This window comes from Pongo abelii, chromosome 9, assembly GCF_028885655.2.
Source record: "Pongo abelii isolate AG06213 chromosome 9, NHGRI_mPonAbe1-v2.0_pri, whole genome shotgun sequence".
In the NCBI taxonomy this organism is placed as follows: Eukaryota; Metazoa; Chordata; class Mammalia; order Primates; family Hominidae; genus Pongo; species Pongo abelii.
In genome coordinates, this window is record NC_071994.2 from 57,393,833 (window position 1) to 57,417,955 (window position 24,123).

Genomic DNA, 24,123 nt, shown 5'->3' on the forward strand with positions numbered 1-24,123 from the left:
CATCTACTGAGGCCAGCAACTCTGTGGCCAGCAACATGCCAGCACTTCATGTAGATTGTCTCATGGAAGCCTTAAAACAACCCCATGGGGCAGGTACTGTTACCACCTCTGTTATAGGAACTGGCTCCCTTAGAGCCTAAGGGACACACCTGGGTTACAAGCAGTTGGCCTTCCCAGCCCTTGCTCTCAGCTGTGAGGCCTTGCAGAGGTCAGAGGTAAGACCTAATCTGACTTCACAGAAAAGAGACTGAGGAGGACCAGAGAAAGGAGGGCTGGAGCCAGGAGCAGAGCTGAAACCTGACACTGCCATGTTCCTTCCTAGGCTGCATCCCGCTGCATCTCCCCAGGTACTGGCCTCCTGCAAGGGGCAGCTATGGTGGCCCTGTCCTGGGCTACCTACCCCTACTTATAGCAGCTTTTATCGCTCATATATGGGGTTCCACAGCTTTTATTTGGGAAAATGAGGGGTTCTGCTTATGGAATAGAAGTTAGAAAATCACTGCCTGGCCCTTCTCAGTGCCTAAGTGCAGATTCCTACTGTCTTAGGAACTCCAGTGCTGGCATTTTCCATAGAGCTCCCTGAAAGGACAGGGTGAGAAGCAGAGTTGTGCCCTACGCAGCAGAGGCACCAAACCTGGAGTCTATGGAGCCCCAGGGCATACATGAGCTGGCCTCTGGGGTTCATGATCTGCTCAGGTTGTATGCAAAATTCTGGGGTAAGTGCAATTTGGGGAGGAGAGAGCCAGAAGATTTCTGAAGGGTTCTCAGATTTCCGAAAGGTTCTATGTCCCCGAAAACATGAATGATCACTGAAAGAAATCTTCATTATCATAGTAACTGCCATGTATTGAGTGCAGATTATATGCCAGGAGAATAGGGATAATAAGATCACCCGCATCAAAGGGCTGTTGGGAGGATGAACTAAGGGGACATGCTGTATTTGTAAAGCACTTAGAATGGTGCTTGGCACAAGGCAAACACTGTAAGCTTTGGTTATATTTTATCACTTTAGTTATTATTATCCATTATTATCATTTTCATTGCCTCATTAGTCTTCATGAAAACTTTATGAGGTATGTATTATTATCAACCCCACTTCATAGAACAGGAAATATGAGGCTTCAAAGAGTCAAGTAATTAGCTCAAGGCTGCAGAATAGCAGAAAAGGAATTAGAAACCTGGCCTGGCTGGTCCCCAAGCTCAGGCTGACCCTCAGTCTAGATGCACTGAGGGAAGAAGGCAGGAGGACTCCTTGAAGAGCCCGGGAGGAAGCAGGGGCTCAGCGCTGGGAGGCTCAGCTGACCCCAGGTCCAAGATCAGCTAAAGGGGAAAGCAGGCCTGGGGCTTTTTTGCTGAAAAGGCAAGCAAGCCTCCCTAACTTTGCACTTCTCCTAATCAACAACAGAGAGCCAAGCTGCTTAAAATAATAATGATGAAAAAAGAAAACCACCCCCTGCCACTGGCTATTCCCAAGCTCCAAAGTGAGCCAATGCCCCCAACGTCTTTAGTACAGTGAGTTCAAACTGGGAAGCAGGGCCGCCCCAGCACCCGCTGGCTAACCTCCAAGCAATGTTTTCCCTTCCACACTAACACATAACTCTGCTGAACACACCACTTGAAAGCCAAAGAGATGCCCCTTGGTTGCCATGGCAATGTTAAATAGACAAAACATTTTAACCAGCTCTGACGCACACACACAAACTTATTTAAGGGCCAAGGGGATGAATTTGGTGGGGGAGAGGGAATGGGGTGGGAGTGTTGTTTCTAAAGCTCCATCTCCAAGGATTTGGCCCCAAAAGCATCTGGGTCAGACTGAAACAGGGCAAAGGGCTCCTTAAAAACAAGTCAAGGCTGGGCTTGCTCCAGGAAAGGGAAGCCACTGCTGTGCCTCTCTGCCTTTGGGTTACAGACCTGGTGCCATTTTACCAGGGCCAAGAGGAGGGCGGGACTGAGGGTTACAAATGCTGATGGAAAAGCATCAGGCTTGAGTCCTGGGGACAGCATCTCAGTTTCTCACCCAAAAGGTGTGTGTTACGCCAGCCCACAGCAGAGTCAGAAGGACTGAATGTGTGATGGGCTCATAAGCCTTAAAGCACTGTGTAGATGCACATTAGTGCTGATATAAAAATATTAACAGCCGTTTCCAACTGGGTTGTGTTTCCATTTCCAAAATTTCATGGCTGAACTTCTGTTCACAGGAATTGATGACCTTGAATTTTTTCCTCTAGAAAACTTTGTTCTGAGGTTTCTCCCCCAGATGTAGGAATCTGTGTGATGAAGCATGCACAAGGCTTGTCCCAGGTCTGAAAAGACGTCTGTACCTATGAGTCTGTTGTACTCTGGGCTCTTCCATGCCCCTCCTTTCACCTCAGGTACAAGAGGACAAGGAGTTGATGCTGCCGAGAGGCTAGAAGCGCCTCACCAGACACAGTTCATGGCAATTTGGTACAATCAACGGATGATTGTAAAACCTTCCTCTGTGGGATCCATGATTTCCTCAGGTAAACCCATTCTCCAGAAATGGGTTCCATGCCTGGCTGTCTCCAGCTGGAATCCTCTTCCACCCATCATCTCTTGTGGTGAACTCTCTGACCTTTCAAGACTCACCCTTTAGAAGTTATTTAGGAACCTTCCTTGCCCTGGGGGTAGAATGGGTCCCCACAGTGCCATGCACAGATGTCTGTGGGAGCAGCTGCAAGTCTATTCTTCTAATTGTTCTCTGGTCTCTTGCCCACTTATCCGAGTTCTTTGAGGGCAGGTATCACATGTTGGTCACCTGTGTATTCAGCTTGGCCTAGCCCAGCACCTCGCATTAGTAGGCACTCTGTGACTGCTTGCTGATTGACAGTCTAAAAGTACACAATGCCAAGCCCATTATGATTATGCACTGCTGTCCCTGGAATCCTCTAGGTCATATTCCACAAATGTCTGCTTTCACTTCCCTATCCTCTGGGAAGACAGCAGGAGTTACAGCAGAGAACAGAGCAGCTGGGCAGTCTAGTGGGTTAGGAAGGGTGAAGGGAGGGACAAAAAGGTGCCCTCTTCCAGGGCTTGCTCCTCCTACAAAGCTCATGCTCCTAACCTACTCTTGAGCTGAGGATACAAACTGACCCACTGAAAACTGGAATAGCACCCACTCCATTCCTGCTCTGAAATAAAACTCCTTTTGTCTCTACTATTAAAGGGCCCTAAAGGTGCTCTATCTGTTTTCTTAGGGAGTGACCGCATTAACTCTATGCTGATTTTTTTTTTTTCCTAGCAGAGCCCGTTACCCTCCTAACAGGATACACTTCCCAAGTTCTCATCTCATTGTGTGTCATCTTCCTTCTGCCATGCTTTCTATATATCTTCTCCTTTGGTATCCTCCAAACAGGCAATATTTAGTAAACAACAAATGTTTATTATTGGCCACCCAGATAAAGTCTAATTGGGAGGTTAACCACCTAGGAATCTAGAAATGGTGGCTCACACCCTATGCCATCTTCTCAAATTATACTTCCCATGAGCAAAAATGCTTTAACTCTATATATGCTTGTGTGCACACAGGTGTCCTATTAGCCAGAAAATCATCCATGCCTGTCTATCGAAAGAACTTCCTGTGTAATCTAGTGAGTGCTGCCTTATGAATTTGTCATTGTTTTGTGATGTAGGGGCAAGAACAATGATCCTATTGTCCTTCTCATCATCCTACTCATTTCCTACAGAATAGAATGACTGTGGCAGAGGTTCTTACGTTTTCCTGGACTCACATCCTGTATGCTGAACTACTCTCTGCTAGGCTTACCACAAGACTGTGTCTGCCTCCCTACCCCTAAGCTGGAACTAATTACACAGACAATTATAGGATTTTATATTCTTGTGTTCTAAAAAAAAAAAAAAAAAAAAAACAGTTCACACACACAAAAACAAAACAATATAGCACTGGCATGGCTGAAAGAGTTATGGAGAAACTGCAACACTGCATTGGTGCTATGGTAGTATTTATAAGTAACTTATTTACATATGGAAATAAATTTGTAAAGAAGAATCTGAAGTGACAATATTACAGGTTGAACATCTCAAATCTAAAAATCTAAAATCTAAAATACACCAAAATCCAAAACTTTCTGAGCATGACATGAGGCTCAAGGGAAGTGCTCAGTGAAACACTTTGGATTTTCAGATTTGGGATGCTGTAAGTATAATGTAAATATTCCAAAATCCAAAACATTTCTGGTCCCAGATATTTCAGATTAGGGCTACTCAATCTGTATAAGCTTGGAAGTAGACTCTAACAACACGCAAAACCTCCAATAGAAGGTGCTTAGAATACAGGTGCACCAAATAGAATAAAAGGTTGACAATTTCCACATATCAGTTCTACACACACATTATAATGGGCTGCGGCAAGTGCATCAGTATCTATCCTGGAGGGAAATAATGCATCTGTTTCATATGAAGATAGGACTACATGTGTAGCATGCCTGCACTAAAATTAAGTCTTCTATCATCCAAATTTTCTCAATTATTAATACCCTAGACAGCTGCAGTAGCTGCAGCAAAAATAGCAGCCCAGCTTTTCCAAAAGTCAAAGCAGCCATGAGATATCAGCCTGGGGACTTTCCTATGTAAGGAGTGGTTGGTCTTTGAATCAAAAAGAAAGAAAACCTTCAGTGGAACAACAACAACAAAAACTTGTTTCAGAATATAAACTGGAAAATGACTTCCCTTCCATACATACACTGACATCTTTATATTAAAAATGTGCATTAAAAAAGCCAGCTAAAAAGGCTGCCTATTTGCCCAAGTCACTGGCATAACAATTCAGAAAACTAAACAGTAAACCCAAGGAATGCCAATCACTTTGGTTTATTCTGAAATGAGACCTATCAAACTGTGCCTACTCAAAGGAGGTAGGAAGGGGTTACAGAAGCAAATTAAGCTTTTTTTTTTTTTTTTTAGATTTCTGGAAGCAAATGAATATCCAGCAAAAAATAGTTGTCCTTAAGTTGCCGCCTTCATGTTTTAAATAGGTTATTAGTGTTATCTTAACAGACTCTGAAAACATACTTTTTTTTTTGTAAATATTCATGCTTGAAGTGTGTTTTGAAGTGAAAAACTAAGCCAATGTTTTCTGAACTCAACAATGACCATAAATTTTAATTCAAAGATTATGTGCAGGACATGCAATAAGAAAAAGAACAGATTTTTAAAAGATTCGTTTTGGGGGTTATGTATAAAGCTATAATATCAGAGCTTAAATGCATCATGCCAGAGAGAATATCACTTGCAAAGGTTATGTTGAAAAGCTTCAGATGTGACTGCACATTTCACATTTCCTGTCACAGTTCCGATTTCACATCATTTTAACCTTTAAAGGCAATCTGACCACATGCTCCAGTTTCTGATTAGTAAGATACCATCACTTCATCCATGCCTCAGCTCCATACACAAACACATATTGATGTGGGTCTTTGAGGAAGCAGAACGAGCCATAACAGTTCAAGTACTAAACATGTATATGTTTGTACCAGTTCTGCATAATTTGTGTCTAAGAGCAAGGACAATATTTCACTTTAACTGTCTCACAATCTACATAAAAATCACAGCCATTTTTCAATAAATGCCAACAAATGTCAGAAAAGCAGAACATGGCTACTTGGAAATAGCTGTGAGTTTATTAATATAATCCCCTGGAGTAAAGCATCTGGTATGAAAGTTTTCAAGATGGTCAATATCATTTAGAGGCAGGGCTTGCTGACAGAACTCAAACATTTACTACCTATGCACCACTTACCATTTGGGATCTGTTCTTCGGACAGCCATTGATGTCTTCAATCTTTTCATTTGCTGAAAAAGGAAACACAAGTCAGAAAAATAAATCACCAGAGAGACACTTTAAGTAGTGATGTTCAGGACACTTGAGGCAACCAAGTCCTAAGGCCCATACCAGGGTTTGTCCAATCAGTGCAGGCATGTGAAATACTGAGACACATCTAGCAAGCTTCAGGACTTACTCATCGAGCTGCCGTCCTCCAGGGACAGCTGGGGCAAGGTCGTCATCTAAAACAGAGACAACTGCATCGATGACAGTCTTGGAATGATGGGGCATCGTGGAAATGCTTGGAGACTGGGAAAGAGAGTGAGCTAGCTGTGATTGTGCTTTAGGCTCTTGGAAAGGCAAACACAACTGTCACAAAAGACGGAATAGTTCAGAGTGGATCAGTCCAGCTACAACTCAGCTCCCAGGGACAAAAGCCACAAATGAAAGCATCTCACTCCATCTTTGGCCAGACTAATATTGCTTTTGTTTGTCCTAATAACCATTCCCAAAGCAGTGGCAAATGGGGAAAATGAGAAAGTGAGACTTCATCACTTTCTCACTATGTGACTTGACCAATGCCACACAGTAAGTCCAAATTAGATCAAGGGACACACATATGTGAAGTCATAATAGCACCCAGCTACTTAGAGAAGTGATAGAAAGAGGTTGCATTGCATTCACAGGAAATCAAGTACTAATACAAAGGAGGACTGGCCCAGCTTCCCTGGGTGAATGCAGTTCATCATAAGTATGGAGGAGTCCCTGGCACGACACAGTCCAAAATATCTATGGAGAGACTGTGTTTGAGAATACAGCAGCACAAGAAAGGCCGTAAGCATAGTGGTTAGAACACTGGCTTTGGAGGCAAAGATACATTAGCGTGAATTCCAGCTGCAGAGCTTCTTAGCATGTGACATCAGGCATGTCACTCAACCTTTTTGGGTCAGTTTCTTCATCTATAAAACACAGTTAATACTACCTGCTTCACAACAGAAGCAATGAGAATTAGATGATGCCAGTAAAATGCTTAGCACAGTGCCCAACACGTAGTAAGTATTCTCTAAATGGTAGTATCATTAACCCAATAATATGTATTATATATAAAAATTTTCTTTTTGATATCTCTGTCTCAGTTTGGAAACTCAGCTAGGGCTCCGTAGTAAAGAACTAAGGGTTAGCCTCCTCTTGAAACCTTTATAAGCTCCCTCTGCAATCCCATGTCCTCACCCACAGAAGGGTAAGATACACTCAGGCCTCTGTCCTCACAGCACTCTTGTACCTGCCTCTGTTTTGTTCTTAATCATCCAATACATAATTCCTCCTTTTCTTGTTTCCCCAAAATATGCTGTGAGAGCCTGGCAGACGTGTATAGTTTACCTTTCACATCTGTATCCTTTGAGCTCAATAACTGCTCACAAAATTGAATTCCCCAAATAAAATCATATCATATTTTAATAAATGATACCTAAAACTTCCAAAAAGAGAAAAGCCATTGGAAACTGTCTGAAAAAGATAATAGAATCAAAGTGTCCCAAGCCTCCAAGATTTTAGAAACCTGAATCATTATCTCAAATTGAATTATTTTTTCTCTACTGTTTCTATCTTGAGACAGAAGTGAAAATTAAGAAGCAAGCTAGTGGCAGAAAATTGTTTAAAAATCTAATTACCATAAGACAGACTGGTTAGTATATATTCAGTCTAATCTACACCTTTTTTTTAGAACTTGCCAGAAGTAATAGATGTTAAGGTTTATGACCCACCTGGGAAAATCCCAATCTTCAGAGATCTAATTGCATTTTCTCAATTCCTCTTAATATAAGAACACTAGGATAGGCATTGTAGAAAGCCTTGCTCCCAAAAGAGGTGCCATGAAAAGCACAAACAAGATGCCCACTGAATGGAATAACTCATGGATGTTTGTTCTTCTGTTTACCAGAAAATATAATGAGCCAGAATATATTGCTAGCATGTAAACTTCATAAGAACAGAGATTCTTATCTGCTTTGTTTTCTACAGTCACCCCAGAGCTTAGTACAGTGTCTGGCACACAGGAGCCACACAATAAATACTTGTTGAGTGGAACTAAGAAATAAGTCTTCTGAATATCTCAGTGAATCAAGAAATCTTGATTCTTGAACACTGAGATGAATCAAGAATAGCTGCCTATTTTCAGGCAGCTATCCTTCCACTTGTAATACAGATGTACATACTAAAGACCAAAAAAACCAAACACTTGACAAGTGGCAGTCTTTCATACCTGGGAAATTATGGCAGGCATGAGCTCTGACCTTGGATTTTGACACTTAACATTGGAGAGAATAAATATGCAGCTTTTGAGAATCAAGGCCAATCAAGGTGTCTTCCAAATGGATACTCATGATGGCCAAAGTCATAAGTCATTGGATTCTGATCAATACCCAGTTCAGCATTAGGTCATTAGCGCTCATTACAGTGAAGGATGGATAACTGTGATCCTAATAAGTCATTTGGGACTTTTAAAGATTCTTCATATGCCACCTGAATAATGAAACTAAAGGGCTTGGTCTAATTTCTCATCTAATTCCTTTTCATGGTCTGTCACCTAAACCCAGTCAAGTGCTCTTTAAATTTAAATATCATGGCTCTTACAAGCCTAATACTTCCATTTTACAAAAGTCAAAATAAACTGATGGGGTAAAGCCTAATTATAACCACTCTAAAGAGTACATGGGAAGAGATGAATCAAATGACTAATCCAATCTCAAAATAAATAATTAATAAAATTACAAAATGAGTTTTGAGCCTCCTAGTTTCCAGTTTCATATACTTGAAATATTTCTCCTTTACTTAAATTCCCAGGAATTCCTATGGTTGTCATAAATAATTAGAGTGCTAATAGCAGCTCTGATTCTGCTGGTAAGAAGGAAGAGCTTGGTCTTCAAAGCTGAATTTAGTAACTCAGGGCAGGGGGTCTTTGGCTGCATCCCAACAGCAGATAATCAAAGAAACAAAGGCACTTATCCCCAAAGTCCTCATCTGTGATTAAAACTGCCATCCTTAAGAGCCAATGGTAATTTATTTATCCCAGTGTATTCAAGACTTTCTTAGCCTCACTAATGCAGTAACCTGCCTGCATGCAAGGTGACAAGTTAGTGACTGGAAAGCATCAGTGCACTTTTAAAATAAGAACAGTGGTATCAAGCTTATTACTTTTCAAAAGACTTCATTAAAGGATTCAGAGCATTTCAATATAGCTTGTGCATCTATGCACTTATCATCCCTGGCAGTTAACAATCCTGCCAATGGGAAAAGACAAAAACTGGCTCCCGAGAAAGGTAAATGACTTACCCAGGGTCACATAATGGTAGTAGATCATCAACAGAAAGAAGGGATAGTCCTACATGTTGTCTGAATTTCCTGGTTGTGTTCAGAGGCAGCCCAAATGGTGGTGGAAAAGAAGCTGCTATCAGGTCTTCCCACTTCTAAGAAGAAATTCTCTCTCTCTCTTTGCTGCCTTTTTCTCCAGTCCTCCTTTGTTCATCTTTTCCTTCCTCTCTCAACTCTTATCCGCTTTTCTCCCACCCCTTCTCTCTCCCTCCCTGCTTCTCTTGCTTCAACCTCTTCTGGCATCCTCCCTGCGTGACAGCAACGTAAGCAAAGGAGGGAGGCCTGTCTCTCTCTTGATTCATGCTGTTTATCCTGGCCTCTTAAACCTTCTTAATAATTCACAGAGATGCCACTGTGATGGGCCGGCAGGCAACTGCCAACTTGGGGAAGCTCATGACTCAAGAAGATAATCACACTAACAAGACGCTGAACACACAGATCCAACCTTAGCCACCAAAGGAAGGCTCCTAAAGAGCAGCAGCAAAAGGCCCACTTTCTTCTGCCTTATAGAAGATGATGGCGGAAAAGTCCCAAACAATCCCACTATCTAGGAAGCCCAGCTCCAGGGGTGTCTGGGATAGATGAAGACTTAAGAACAGCGCATGTAAAAAGCATTTAAGGCCAGGCATGTGGCTCACACCTATAATCCCAGCACTTTGGGAGGCCGAGGTGGGCAGATCACTTGAGGCCAGGAGTTCCAGACCAGCCTAGCCAATACGGCAAAACCCTATCTCTACTAAAAATACAAAAATTAGCTGGGCATGGTGGTGCATGCCTACAATCCCAGCTACTCGGGAGGCTGAGGTGGGAGAATTGCTTGAACCCGGGAGGCAGAGGCCTCAGTGAGCCGAGATCGTAACACTGCACTCTAGCCTGGGTGACAGAGTGAGACTCTGTCTCAAAATAAAACAAAACAAAAACCATTTAAGATTTTCCTTGAAGTTACACATCAGATGTTACTTCTCAGCCTGAAAAATCAACTCTTCAACCACTGGCTCTTGTTCTTAGGCTAAAGCCCAAAATTCGTTGCCTTATACCTGGTGGCCCTGCCTGACTTTGTCTTGCTGGCCCTCTGGCTCTCCTCTCCTCTCTACACACTATTTTCTCTGCTGGCAATGCCCTCCCTGACTGCTTTGCCTGTCTCACTCTTAATAAAGTCTGAAGTCTTGGCTTATAGGTAAGTTCCTTGAGGAACCTTTCTGTGATTAACACCTTCCCACCATCCCCACTCCATCATAGGTCAGGTCTTAGCACCTGACCCATGATAGAGTAGGTCCTCAACCATGCCATCATCACTACACTCCTCCTGGGCCTAGAAAGGGGCTGTCCCTTACAAGGCACAATCTTGCTGCCTACAAATTTTGATAGGCCTTCATTTAGATATGTTTTCTTTTTAACTTTTCATTTTGATATAACTTCAAACTTACAGAAAAGTTACAGGAATAGTATAGAAAATTCCCATATACGTCATCCATTCTCCTTTCCTTTCTCCTTCTCCTCCCCTCCCCCTTTTTATCTGTAAGGCACACATATCATCTTTCTTCTGAGCCATTTCAGAGTAAGCCACATAGATTATGCCCTTTGCTTCTTATGCTTAGTGTTTATTTCCAAAGAACTAGTATATTGTCTTCCATGGTACAGCTACAAATTCTGGCAATTTAACACTGATTTAATTCCAACATTCCAGTTTTGCCAATTGACTAAAAAATGTCCTTTAGGCCATGTTATTGCTCTGCACAGGATGCAGTTCAGGATCATGTAGTGCATTTAGCTGTCACATCTCTTTAGTCTCCTTCATCCTGGAACAAGTTTCTCAGCCTTTGTCTTCCATAGCATTCACATTTTTGAACAATATAGCCCAGTTTTTTTTTTTTAATAGAATGTTCCACAATTTGGGTTTGTCTGAGATTCCTTATGATTAGTTTCAGTTTTTCCATCCCTGACTGGAATATAGCATAACTGACATTGTGCTCTTCTCAGGGTATCACCTCAGGAAGCACATGACATCCATCTGTCCCTCACTAGTGATGTAATTTTGATCACCTAGTCATGATGTGATCTGGATACTCCAATTAGTGCTTACTTTGTTTCCCCTTGCAGCTAATAAGCAATCAATAGACAGATATTTTGAGACTATGCGAAAATCCTGCTCCTCCTCAAATTTCCCCCTCTAGATTTCAGCATCCATTGATGATTCCTGCCTTAACTCCCATTCACCAGATGGTTGCAACTCCCTCTACCTTTATCAGTCAGCGTTCTCCTGTAGAGTCCAGCCCTCTCTTCTCCTCCATTGATATATCTATTTTTAAATTTATCTATTTATTATTATAGGCTTGTGGATTCCTATTTTATTTAGTGGCTATAAATCCACTGTTGTCCTCAATTGATTTTGATGTTCACAATGTCCCCAGATTGGATTATTCTTTGTAGCCCTACAGGGAATGACACTACCAAGGGGAGGACCTAATAAAAGAAGAGCTGCTGTGGTCTGAATGTTTGTGTCCTCCCAAAATTCATATATTCAGGTTTAATCCCTAATGTAATGGTGTTTGGAGATGGGGCCTTTGGGAGATAATTAGGTTATGAGGGTAAAGATCTCATGAACAGGATTAGTTCCCTTATAAAACAGGCCCAAGAGAGCTTGATCATGCCTTCCACCATGAAAGGACATGGTGAAAAGATGGCTGTCTGCAAATGAGGAAGTGGGCCCTCCCAAGACACAGAATCTGCCAGCACCTTGATCTTTGACTTCCAGTCTCCAGAATCATAAGAAATAAATGTCTTTTGTTTATATGCCACTCAGTCTGGTATTTTGTTATAGCAGTCTGAATCTAAGACAAGAGCTTTTGAAGGATTCCAACTCTCCACCATTAGAACTAGTGCCTGAAAAGGTGGTAAGCTGCCCATCACAGGAAGTAATTAATAGAGGTTGTTGACTACTTTTTATAGAAGCAATTCATTCATCAGATCGGAGCTTTTAAAGGTCCTTTCCAAACCTGACTTGAGAGCTTTGGTAGATCCCTAGAAAATAGAAAGGTGTGACATACAATTTAGAGGAATGTTTAGTGGAGTACTAAATGTTGAAAAGGGGAAACATTCAGGCCACCTATTGGAAACAATCCAACCCAGGCTGGTAGTGAATAAAATTCTTATCCCTAATCCTCTCAACTTTTCCTGAACATCACTGCATGCAAGGCACCATGCTAAATGTTGGGAACCCAGAAAGGAAGACAACTAAGACCCAGGCCCAAGACAGCAGCTGGTGGGATGATAGAGGGAGGTCCCTCTGGTTCTGTGTGGGGGAGCTAGGAAAGGTCTCAAAGAGAAACTTCCTTTTCAAGAATAAGTAGGAGCTTGCCAGTCAAAGAACAAGTACAGCCACTAGAATTCTGTCCAGTATAAGATGAAGTCAGTAAGATTCCAATTCTGGGAAAATTTTATGTAGATATATATAAAATTTTATGTAGAAAATTTTATGTATGTATATATAGATATATGTATATCTATATATATCTATAAATATATATCCATATATCTATATATACACACATATGTGTATATTAAATATGTGTACACATACAAATATATTTTTACATTTTCTTTTAATGGGCATGTATGGGGGAAAGCATGGACTTGAAAAGCAAAGTGTTCAAATGGCCAATAGTTCAGCATCCTAGTCAGAAGATGCTTCTCCCCTCTCTCACCAAGAGACCTGTGTTCATAAGACAAACTAAGAGTAAATGCTCTGAGCTGGCTGATAGACAACTGAGGAAAGAAGTCACACAGGAGATGCCTACAACTGCTGTCTTCTCACTCCTCCTTTTAGTCTGTTCTCTACATACAGAGCAGAGTTTCCAAACCCCAGCACAGCCATTCTGGCAAGAGAATCACATGCTGACATCCAGCCTTACTTGAGTCGTCTCTGGACAAAGCGATCCTGTGCTGGAGGGTTTAGGGAAGCAATTTAGTGGCCTCAGGTGTGGCCTGGACAACTGGTGCTAACTTGGGTCTCTGGAACTGCAGACCAGTACCCTAGGCCTAAAGATGCCACTGTCTAGGGAAGTTCATCTCATCTGAATAGATTCAGGGAAGCATCATCCTGAGCAATGATAAAACTGCTAACTTACATTTTCATAGCACTATGTTTAGAAAATGCACAACATACATACTCCCATTTGCCTCTTCTGAGCCCAAGGCAGACATGACTAATCTATCACAACATACTGACACAGATATTGAGACCTCATCATCCTTCCATACATACCTTTCTAGGTAGCTGCTGCCAAGTGCTATCTGGAACATGTCATAGATTTCAAACTTATGTCATATTTGATACCTAACTTGAATTTCATAAGACTGCTGTAAGATCAGACAAAACAAGCATGAATATCCTCATTTTAAAGATGGAGAAACAGGCAGCAGAGCTGATCCCACAATCAGGAGGGATGGAGCTGGAATGAATGTAAGACCTCTCAGTATGATCCTTTTTATATTCCCTCTCTTGCTGCCTGTGCTAAAACCTGGGAAGTTTTCAGGTAGAAACACTCTGCACAGCTGTAAAACTCAGTCAAAGTAGGCCCACATGCATAATGTGATTCTGCTGATGTGGGCTTCAAAACCCAGCTCAGATGCAAGTTGTATTTCCATGACGATCCTACCAAAAAAAAAAAAATGGTACCCCTTCTTCTGAGGTCTCAGCCTTCCACATTTGTTATTTATTCTTAGCAAGGAGAACAGTACTGGAACACATTGGTGCTCAATAAGTGGTTACCAAAGTGAAGGAGGACAAAGTCCTGCACTAAGTTAAGCATCTCTGGAGTAAAAAGTAATATAATACAGCAGAGCAAAGAACAGAAGCTTTAGAAGCAGACTGGCTGAGTTAGAATTCCCACGGAGACTAGTCAGGTGACATTGGACTACTAAGCTTCACTGGGCCTCAATTTCTGCATCTGTGAAATGGAGAGAATACCACTTACTTCAAAAGGTATTTGAGAAAATGAGAGAAATTTTTAAAGAGCTTTGGACAATAATGATGAAGAGGAAGAATTGGAAAAAGGAATGTGGCAGACAGACTTTACAGCGACCCCTAATGATGCCTGCACTTTGGTATTCATGCCCTTGTATCATCCCATCCCCTTTGAGTGTAGGGACCTGAGACTTGCTTCTAACCAATAGACTATGGCAAAGCTGGTAAGATGTCATTCCCATGATTATGTTAGGTTAGGTAAGATTCTACCTTGTTAGCAGACTTGTTCCAGAAGCTTTCTCCCATACTGGCATTGAAGAAGCAGGCAGATATTAGGAGGCCCATGTGGCAAGGAGCTGAGAGCAGCTTCTAGGAGGTGATGGTGGCCTCCAGCTGACAGCCACCAAGAAGCCAGGGCCCACAGTCTTATAACAGCAAGAAAATTAGTTCAGCCAACAAACTGAGTTGAACATAGAAGCAAACCCTTCCCCAGTTAAGCCTCCAGATGAGAATGCAACCCTGGGCAACAGCTTGACTGAAGCCTTGCAGAGGCACCCAGCTAAGCTATGCCTAGAGTTCTGATGCACAAAAGCTGTGAGATAATAAAGACATGTTTTTAAGTGGCTAAGTTTGTGATAATTTGTTATACAGCAACAGAAAACTAATACAGGGAGAGGAGGAAAAAGGAGAAGAGGAGAATCAATGGCAGGTAGTCTAAGAAATCAATCACAAGACAACAGGGAAAACAAGCTCCTTTCTCTTTGAATGGCAGCAGTAGTCCAAAAGTTTCAGCTAAGGCCAACCTTCTGTGTTTTCAGGTACATACTCCACGGATTTGAGCAGAGCTCCAACTATGAAAGACTACTTCTCACACTTGAAGGGTAAGCAACTTTTCCACAACAACATGCCAGAGAGGCTGGGCCCTGTCCTCTCCTTGCACCTTCTCCCTTGGCCAAGGCTACCAGCGACAATAATCAGGCTAATGCTGTCCAATTGACGTCTAAGCCTCCTCGGTCTGCTCTGGGCTCTCAGTCAGGCCCATGGGGTGGTTACCTTAAGGCCTAAGGCAAAGCTGTGGCCAGTATCCACCCACGTGCCTTCACTGGAGGAACTCTCTCCTCCCAGCACATGGCCAAGGCATGAAAAATTCCACTGCTCAAGTTCCCTTCCCCTAGTATTAACCAGGACCATCTAATCCTCTCTGGAGTCTTAGCCTTTGATTTGTCAGACCCAAGTAGAGTTGGCAGGGTTAAACCAGCCCCACGTTACTTTTTTATGGAAATATTTCCAGAGTAATCCACAAAAGTGCCATCCAAAGGGGGAAATGAGAGAGCCAGAAAGATAATGGGAGGCAAGAAGTGGGGCAGAACACCTCTTCCCCAAACCACCAGCATTTCCCTCTGGCCTTGGCCAGCCTTTCTTCTAAGAGAATCAAGATGATAGTTCTGTGTATGTGACCTTAACAGGAAAAGCATAAAATCAAGCTGGTACTCACACAACTTAGTCAAAACACGAATCAAATAAATTGTCAAGACATGAGACAGAAAGCTGCCTTCTGAGAGATTTCAGTGTTCTGTTCCCCTCACCCCAGCCTTTTGGGATGGCTCCACTGTAATTCATTACCCCCAAGGTAAAATCTGCTCTTACCCACAACCTGGATAATCTGGGCCAGGAGGACGCCATCTGTCACATCTTGCTGGAGATCCTTGATGAGACGCTTGTGGCCGGATTTGGCTAGATAATGATTGGCCCAGTCTGTGTAGATCTGCAAAAAAAGCAAACAGGCAACTTTAGGAAGCCAGTCGGATCCCCTCTCAGAGTCTGAGGCAGCTGCTCAGGCCAGCACAGTGGCCACTGTCCCATTGGTGAGCTTTCGGGGCCAGCCAGCACCATTAAAATTCAGTGCATTGTGCTGATCACGCATTCAGCTAACCATAGCTGGGCCTTAGCCTATTGAGAGAACTGCCGTCAAGATTCAGGGAAAAACTAAAGAAAGCTTCAAAACATGCAGAGGGCTGAATGAGACAGGGGACACAGAACTAAACAGTCTGCTCCAGACGGCTTTGAGAGGCTGCAGCTTTGAGAGGCTGCGACTCTAGATGCAAGCAAAGTCTCCCCCACCCCTTCCCATCTTTTTCTCTTTATTGAGAAACGTATGGGGAGGTTACCACCCAACAGGCATCTCTTAATGGGCCATTTCAGGGTAAGGAGGGCTATTGAGCTATTCTGAGTTCTCAGGAGCCTGGGTCCCTTGAAAAGAAGCCAAGTATGAAAACAGAGCCCCTTCAATTACTCTTGTGTGAGTGAAGTTATTTATGGCCTCACAATAATCTCAAATTTAATGGGTTTAATTTAAAAGCCAGGCATCATTTTCACTGTTGGGATTCTGTGAACAAAACCCAGCAAATTCCAACATATTTAAACACAACACTGTTGTGTGCAGCATTTTAGAAGGCAAAGACTGGCTGACCCATGGAATCAGGAGAGCAGACCCCCTTGGGGAACATATCTGACCTGCTCTTCCTGGTCACAGAGTGGTCAGGAAAGAAGAATATTTTCTTTCCAAACGGGCCAACAAGCACAAGAAAACTCTTGCCTGAAAATTTTCTCCCCAACCATCAAAGCCAAAAACAAACAAAACAAAAAACCTTCTGATTTTGAGTGCCAAGTTCCATGCATGGACTTGTGAGTTTGCAGAAGAGTGTATATGTGAACATGTAGGCCTTAGGGTATCAGCACCTCTTTTTTTCAGATGGATAGGAACAAATGATTGGTCAAAAAGAGAATGTCCTGCCTCAACTGGTTAGTGGCAACAGGCTCAAGTACTAATTCCATGATGTCTCCACCAAAATTATGAAGGTGATCATTCTACCTCAACCAGTAGGCCTGCTCCGAGGATCCATGTGACTCCCAGAGCAGCATATGGTCTCATCCTCACCCTCCATCCTGTTCTTCCAAATGCCTTTCCCAGTGTAATCTCACACAATGGTCATCCCCCCACCCCCACCCCCCACCAACACTCCTGGAATGGGAACAGGAGCCGGGGTCAGATTTGCCAAGCAGAGACCTTCTAAGGAGACAGCATCTCTGGCTACTCCACCTGGGGACCATGAGGGCCTCATACCAGGAAGGGATGAGGTGGAGCTGCATCTTCTGGTTCCTGAAGAGATGAGAGCTGTAACACCTGTCCACCACCCACCCACCTAGAAGCTCTGTCTTCCACTGCAAAGGTACACCCACAGTGTCCTTCTATTTCACAACACAGCCCAAGGATCCAATCCTTAAATCCATGCTAGTCTCCTTCCTCGTGACTCTCCAGTTGTCAGAGACCAACAATCCAGTAAAGCAAGAGTATTTTCAATTTTATAAGCACAAAGAAGGCTCAGGAAGTAGACCATCGCCTTTGTAATGACAATAGCCAACTTGAAATTTAAAAGATCATTAAAGAAAATTAAGAGGGAGAGAGGAAGGAAAATAAACATTAAAAGGAAAAGAGGCAGACATGGGTTCTGGTCCCGGTTCTGTAGGCTCCACAAGAGTAGGGATTTGGGTCTGTTTTGTTTAATGACGTATGCCAAGTACTTACAAGAGCACATTTGAAAGAGTGCTTTATGCAGAGAAGGAGCTTAATAAATCCAACTAACATACAGTGCCTACTACATGCCAGGCACTGACATAAACATTTTACACACGTTAACTCAGTCAATCCTCATTCTATGTGGCAGAAGTTATTATTGTGTCCACTTTTCAGAGGAGAAAACTGAAGAGCAGAAAGGTAAAATAACCTGTCCAAGGTCACAAATAAGTGGCAGAGCCAGGATTTGAGCCCAGACTAACCTATTTTACAATCCCTTTGACATTCTACAATGCCTCCCTGAATACAAATATGAATGTTGATCGAGTTATTCATCTTCCGTGGCATCCTCCTACTGACTCTAGGTTCATGTCTCTATTATGTTCTCAGTGAAAGAATTTATTTTATTTTTATTTATTTTTTCCCTAGACAGAGTCTCGTTCTGTCACCCAGGCTGGAGTGCAGTGGCGTGATCTTGTCTCACTGCAACCTCCGCCTCCCGGGTTCAAGAAATTCTCCTGCCTCAGCCTCCCAACTAGCTGGGATTACAGGTGCACACCACCACGCCTGGCTAATTTTTGTATTTTTAGTAGAGACGAGGCTTCACCATGTTGGCCAGGCTGGTCTCTAATTCCTGGCCTCGTGATCTGCCCACCCCAGCCTCCCAAAGTGCTAGGATTACAGGCATGAGCCACCACACCTGGTCCCAGATTTTAAAAGTAATCGAAACCCAAACCTAGATCTTTCCCTTGCTATCTGAATGCCTTTGGATAAGTGACTCTACTTTTCTGGGCTTCAGTTTACTCACCTGTAAAATGAGTACAATAAGGCCTGCTTCAGAAGGTCGATGTGAAGACTCAGAGTGGCACTGTATGGAAGTGCCTGTCCTGACCCATGCTGGGGCTCAGGAAGTGAAGGCAATTGGGGAGGAGAGTAATAAAGAGGCGTGCTCTGGAACTGACAGAGTTGCTTTAATCTTAGCTTCTATGCTATCAATTCCCTCTGTGCCCTCTGGCCTAAGTGTTGTCATTTGCAAGATAATGATACCTACATCATTGGTATTATGAAGATGAAATGAGCTCATACATACAAAGGTCACAGAATCTGGCACATGCTAAGTGTTCAGTAAATAAAAGTTAATAATAAAAAATTTTACTAACAGCTTCATGAAATGGGCATAACAAAATCAGCCACAGCCTCCACCCTGAATCTCCAGGATACAAATGACTTAAGGATTTCTTCCCCTTCTCACAGCCAAATTTCAAGAGTCTGGAATATCCCCTACCTGGAATAACAAAGTATGGCAGAGTGTAAAAGAAAAACAAGTCAGAAACCGGCCAGGCTGGTATATAAAGCAAGGCTTCCTTCCCTAACTAGGGGATACACCACACTGCTCTCTCAAACCCTGGAGGGATTTCCTCAGCCACGTGGGAGGGACCATGAAGTTTACAGTTTAAAGCCACGTGCGCCTAAAACATCAGCTGAGTGAGAAGTGAACATCAGCAAGGGCTCAGCTGAGTGGGATGAGATGCTGGTGCCTCAGCTCATCCCTTCTTAGATGATTAAGATTCTTTAAAATAGACATACTGTCTCTACAACTAGCCTTCTTTGTGAGTTTGCACAACACAGCAAGAAGCCAAGGTTAAACTTATTTCAACAAGTGCACATACACACACACTGCGATTGCAGAGCCACGGTGAGGCCACACAAGTATCAGGTACACTCACAAGAACTTCTACAAGATAGAGTGGTTGGAAACGGCTCTGCCAAAGTGAACTTCTCATTCTGAAACAAGAGCTCTTCTCTCAACTTTAATTTACCTACACATCAATGCCAAACAAACTTTCCTAGGGCGCAGCTCTAATCTAATTACCCGTTCAAAAAATCATCAATGGCTCCCCACTTCCCACTGAATTAAAGGCAAGCTTGAGCCCAGGAGTTCAAGACAATCCTGGGCAATGTGGTGAAACCCCCTCCCTACAAAAAACACAAAAAATTAGCCGGGTGTGATGGCACGTGCCCATAGTCACAGCTACTGAGGAGGCTGATGTGGGAGGATCACCTGAGCCCTGGAGGTCAAGGCTGCCGTGAGCCATCATGCATCATTGCACTCCAGCCTGAAAAAGGAATGAAATTCTGAAACATGTTACAACATGAATGAACCTTGAAAACGTAATTCTAAGTGAAATAAGCCAGATACAAAAGGACAATATTGCATGTTTCCACTTACAGAGGTACCTACAAGAATCAAATTCATAGAGACAAAGTAGAATAGGGGTTAAAAGGGTCTGGTCAGAGGGAGGAAAGGGAAGTTTTATGGGTACAGAGTTTTGGTTTGGGATGTTGAAAAAGTTCTGGAGATAAATAATGGTGATGGTTATATACCATTTGTTACATGAATGTACTTAATGCCACTAAATTGTATATGTGAAAAATGGTTAAAATGGTAAATTTTGTATCTATTTTATATCATCCCCCCCTTAAAAAATTGTTTTTAAGAGTCAAGGTCTCACTCTGTCTCCCAGGCTGGGGTGCAGTGGGGTAATGAAAGCTCACTGCAGCTTTGAACTCAGCCAGCTTCCCTGACTCAAATGATCATCCTGCTTCAGCCTCCCGAGTAGCTGGGACTACAGATGGTGCCAACACACCCAGCTCATTGTTGATTCCCTCCTCTCCCTCCCCACCCTCCCCTTGGTAGAGACGGGATTCCGCTATACTACCTAGGCTTGTGGAACTCATACAACAAAGGATCCTCCCTCCTAGGCCTGGGCCTCGCAAAATGCTGGGATTCCCAGATTACAGGCAGGCACACCACACCAGGAGCAAACACTTCCCACTTTAAAAATTCAGTTTGTGACTGGCTGTCATTCAGTATTATGCTAATTAAGCATGCCTGTTTTTAAACTTCTTCAAACAATTTTTTAAAATAAAAAAATAAAGGCAAACTCTTCACACTTCGGTCAAGGCAGCCTTATCATCCATCTGTTCTACTCCAGAATGTCCTCCAGCCTTTGAAGGGGAGGCAGCGTGTGTGGAAGAATGCAGCCTTTGGAATCTGACCTAGTCAAGCTGGCCCTTGGCCCTGGGCAATGTTAGTTTCTACTAATCTTTCTGTTCTTCGGTTTTATCCTCCATAAAACAGGGATTATATCAAACATATTATAAGGCAGTGGCTGGCAAACTGCAACCCGGGCCAGTTCTAGCTGACCACCTCTATTTATGTAAACAAATAGGTGGTCAACAACCTCGGGACAGGTATCGGGACACAGACTCATCCATTTATGGTCTCTGGTTGCTTTCGTGCTACAAAGCAAAGCCTAGCAGTTGTGACCGGAGACCTGTGGCCCACAAAACCTCAAGTACTGACTTCCAGCTCTTCACAGAAAGTCTGCCAGTCTATGTTATAAGGACCAAATGAAATGATACACCTACACATACCACATGCTCAGTAGTAATAATACGGATAACCCTCAGGAAAACCGGACACACCCCACACTTACCTCTCTCTGAACTCAGTCTATCCCCTCTGCCCAGGTGCCTCTGCTGCCTGAGGCCATCTCACCCAGCTTAATTCCAATGCCCATCCCCCATTAAGTCCCTCTTAATTCCCTGACCCAAACCTCAGCTGCCTGTGATATAGCAGATGTAGAGAACGTGTATGCTGGCACCACCTTTCCACTCCCACTCACCCATCTCTGCACTCCTGGTAGTGCCTCACAGGGGCTGGCCCACGGCAGGAGGCTGGTAAGTGGTCTCCAGGTAGAGCTGAACATGAAGAAAAAGGGCAAATCTTGGGAAACCGATTACACTTGAGACTTACATAATGTGGGCTCTCAGCAAATCCTCCAACCAGAATCTCTTTATTGATTAAAAAGAGCAGGGAGCAGGGAAAATAAATCACTTCATAGCTCAGGCTCATTAATCAGAAACCATTTAACAAGGATCATTAATTATCTGGAGTTTCCTCTCCCTTCCCTCCCTGTCCCCAGCTCTCAACTTTTTGAAGTGAATCAAGAAAACACCTAGATTTATTTTTTAAATCAGTGTTCATAGGCCATGCTAATCATGGACATAAATTCAGCCACATCTCCTTCACTTGCTGTTTCAGTAGCTCATGCAAGGAAAATCATTCTTCCAAGGGGTACCCTTGAAAAATAAACATAATTTCTTTAGTCGTCAAAGATAGATTTCATCAGGTCCAGCAATTCAGCAAAAACAGAGCAATGTGTGTTTTGAGTAAAGGCTCAAGATTTTGAGTAACGGCTTAAAGCAAGCAGGCTTCCTGTCTGAGCCTCAGCTATCCAGAATTGTTTTCTCCAAAGCCTTTCATTCCCTAAAATGATGGAAAATTGAGGGCTGCTGTTGCTTTTTCCCCAGGAGCCCATTGATTCTTCATCCTGGTTTGCCCCCAGGTGGATAGCTGTGAAGTTTCAGTAGAAACTGATAGGACAAAGAACAGCAGGATAGAACAAAACCACCATCCCATCCCCAATTCCAATTCTAAATCATCAAGTCATTTCATGAGAAAGTCTCTAGGATCCTTTGACACTAGTACCCAAGAATGAGTCCAGCCATCCTCTTGCTCCAATCACTCCATCTTGCAGACGTACCCCTCTGCCCATCCCTTCTAACCAGAAACTCAGTGCTCCAGAACTGCTCTGTGAGGGAGAGAAGCTGCTGTCAAAGGCTTGACAAGATAAAAGGGGAAGGAAAGCTAAGACAGCTAAACGATGAATTCATTTTGATTCACTTTATTCCCCCTGACAGAATTTTAAGGAGTGCGTCATTTGTTTGCTTATAACTCCACATCATTTCACATCAAACAGGCTGAAATCCAAAAGCGAACATTTTGACAGATCAATTCAAGTAAAGAACCTAATCATTAGTTGTAATAACAAAAACTGATAATAATTGTACCATGTTAAGCCAAAGGGGATAATAACACTGCTAAGTTTATACTGCAATTAGCCCTCAAATGAAGCAGGGTAGCACTAAAGAACCCAAGAAAAATTCTGCAAAACAACTGCACTGAAAGTGCTAGAATGGAGCCTTAGCAACCAAACTATAAATGCAGATGGATATGCCAGGCAGCCTGATGGATCCAGAGGCAGATGGCATCAGGTTAGCAGCTCCAGGAGAAACAGAGCAAACTGTATTTCTTAGAAGGAAATGCCAATGTGGAGACTAATGATTAAAGTAAACCAGTCGTTTAGCGTCTGAGGCATTTCCAGTGGATTGATTGTAAGGGGAATGCTACTGTTTGGCCCCAATTCAAGAAGCCTCACTCTAGACTTTGGTAATGTCATCAATATAATGCCTTTCTTGTTTTCTTTTTGAGACAGTCTTACTCTGTCTCCCAGGCTGGAGTGCAGGGGCGTGATCTTGGCTCACTGCAACCTCCATCTCCTGGGTTCAAGTGATTCTCCTGCCACAGCCTCCCAAGTAGCTGGGATTAAAGGTGTGCACAACCATGTCCAGCTAATTTTTGTATTTTTAGTAGAGACGGGGTTTCACCATGTTGGCCTGGCTGGTCTCAAACTCCTGGCCTCAAGTGATCGCCCTCCTCAGCCTCCCAAAGTGCTGGGATTACAGGCGTGAGCCACCACACCTAACCAACACAATGTCATTTCTAAGACTGAGAAGTATGTGGTTAAATGGTTTAGTTCTGAATGCTCTGGAGTATAAAAAATGATTTTGCAACAATAGTAGAGTGTTCATCCTGTCCTTGAACACCACAAAGAATGTTACCGCTTATTCAATTGTTCACAATTTTAAGAAAATCGAAATGCACCATTTGTTATCAAGAGCTAAGCTGGTGACACATTCATTCCTGCATCTGCAGCATCTAGCAAGGAGTATGATGCCCATCCCCACAGGTATCAACCGCATGTCCACATAACCTTTTAGCTGCATGGGATGAGGAAACCGAAATTAGCTGGTGGCTTTTTCCCACTTTCCTCTCTCCATAACGGTTTAATGTATCCTCCTTTTAATGTAGCCCCCACCTTGGGATTAAAAACCACTGCCTTACAATAGTCAAATAGGTGGAGGCAAAGTTAAGTAGCTTTAGAGCTGCATGCATGCCTTGGTGCATGAAGCAAACATTGCCTGAGCATCTACCTGTGCGGGGGGCAATGCTTGCTCCAGTCTTATGTAGGATAGTAACTACCATCTGCCAAATGTCTATGGTGAAATGATTAAGAGAACACTTCTTAGAGTCAGATAATTTAGTTCCAAACATGCTCCAACCATTTCCTGATAGTTTTAGTAACTTGCCCAGAATTACCCTATCTGAGACTCAGTTGTCTCATCTGTAAAATGGATCACCCATTCTGGTTACTGTGAAATTGAAATGAGATAATCTACCAATGCCTGAAACACGGCAAGGGCTCAACAGGTTAGCTGTGATTATAA

The 24,123-nt window shown here is 42.9% G+C and overlaps 1 protein-coding gene across 17 annotated transcripts in view; it reads right to left on the reverse strand.

Annotated features, from left to right (window-relative positions):
• Positions 1–24,123, reverse strand: part of NAV2 (neuron navigator 2) — an 882,771-nt gene that overhangs the window by 276,563 nt on the left and 582,085 nt on the right. For 16 of the 17 annotated variants that reach the window (XM_063728134.1, XM_063728135.1, XM_024254960.2 and 13 more), the window contains 2 exons: positions 15,783–15,900; positions 5,777–5,829 (listed from right to left, as the gene is read on the reverse strand). In XM_063728134.1, the coding sequence (XP_063584204.1) occupies positions 5,777–5,829; positions 15,783–15,900 (171 nt within the window). Of the gene's footprint in view, positions 1–5,776; positions 5,830–15,782; positions 15,901–21,398; positions 21,656–24,123 lie in introns of those variants that run through there. The other variant, XM_063728132.1, reaches the window with a different exon arrangement.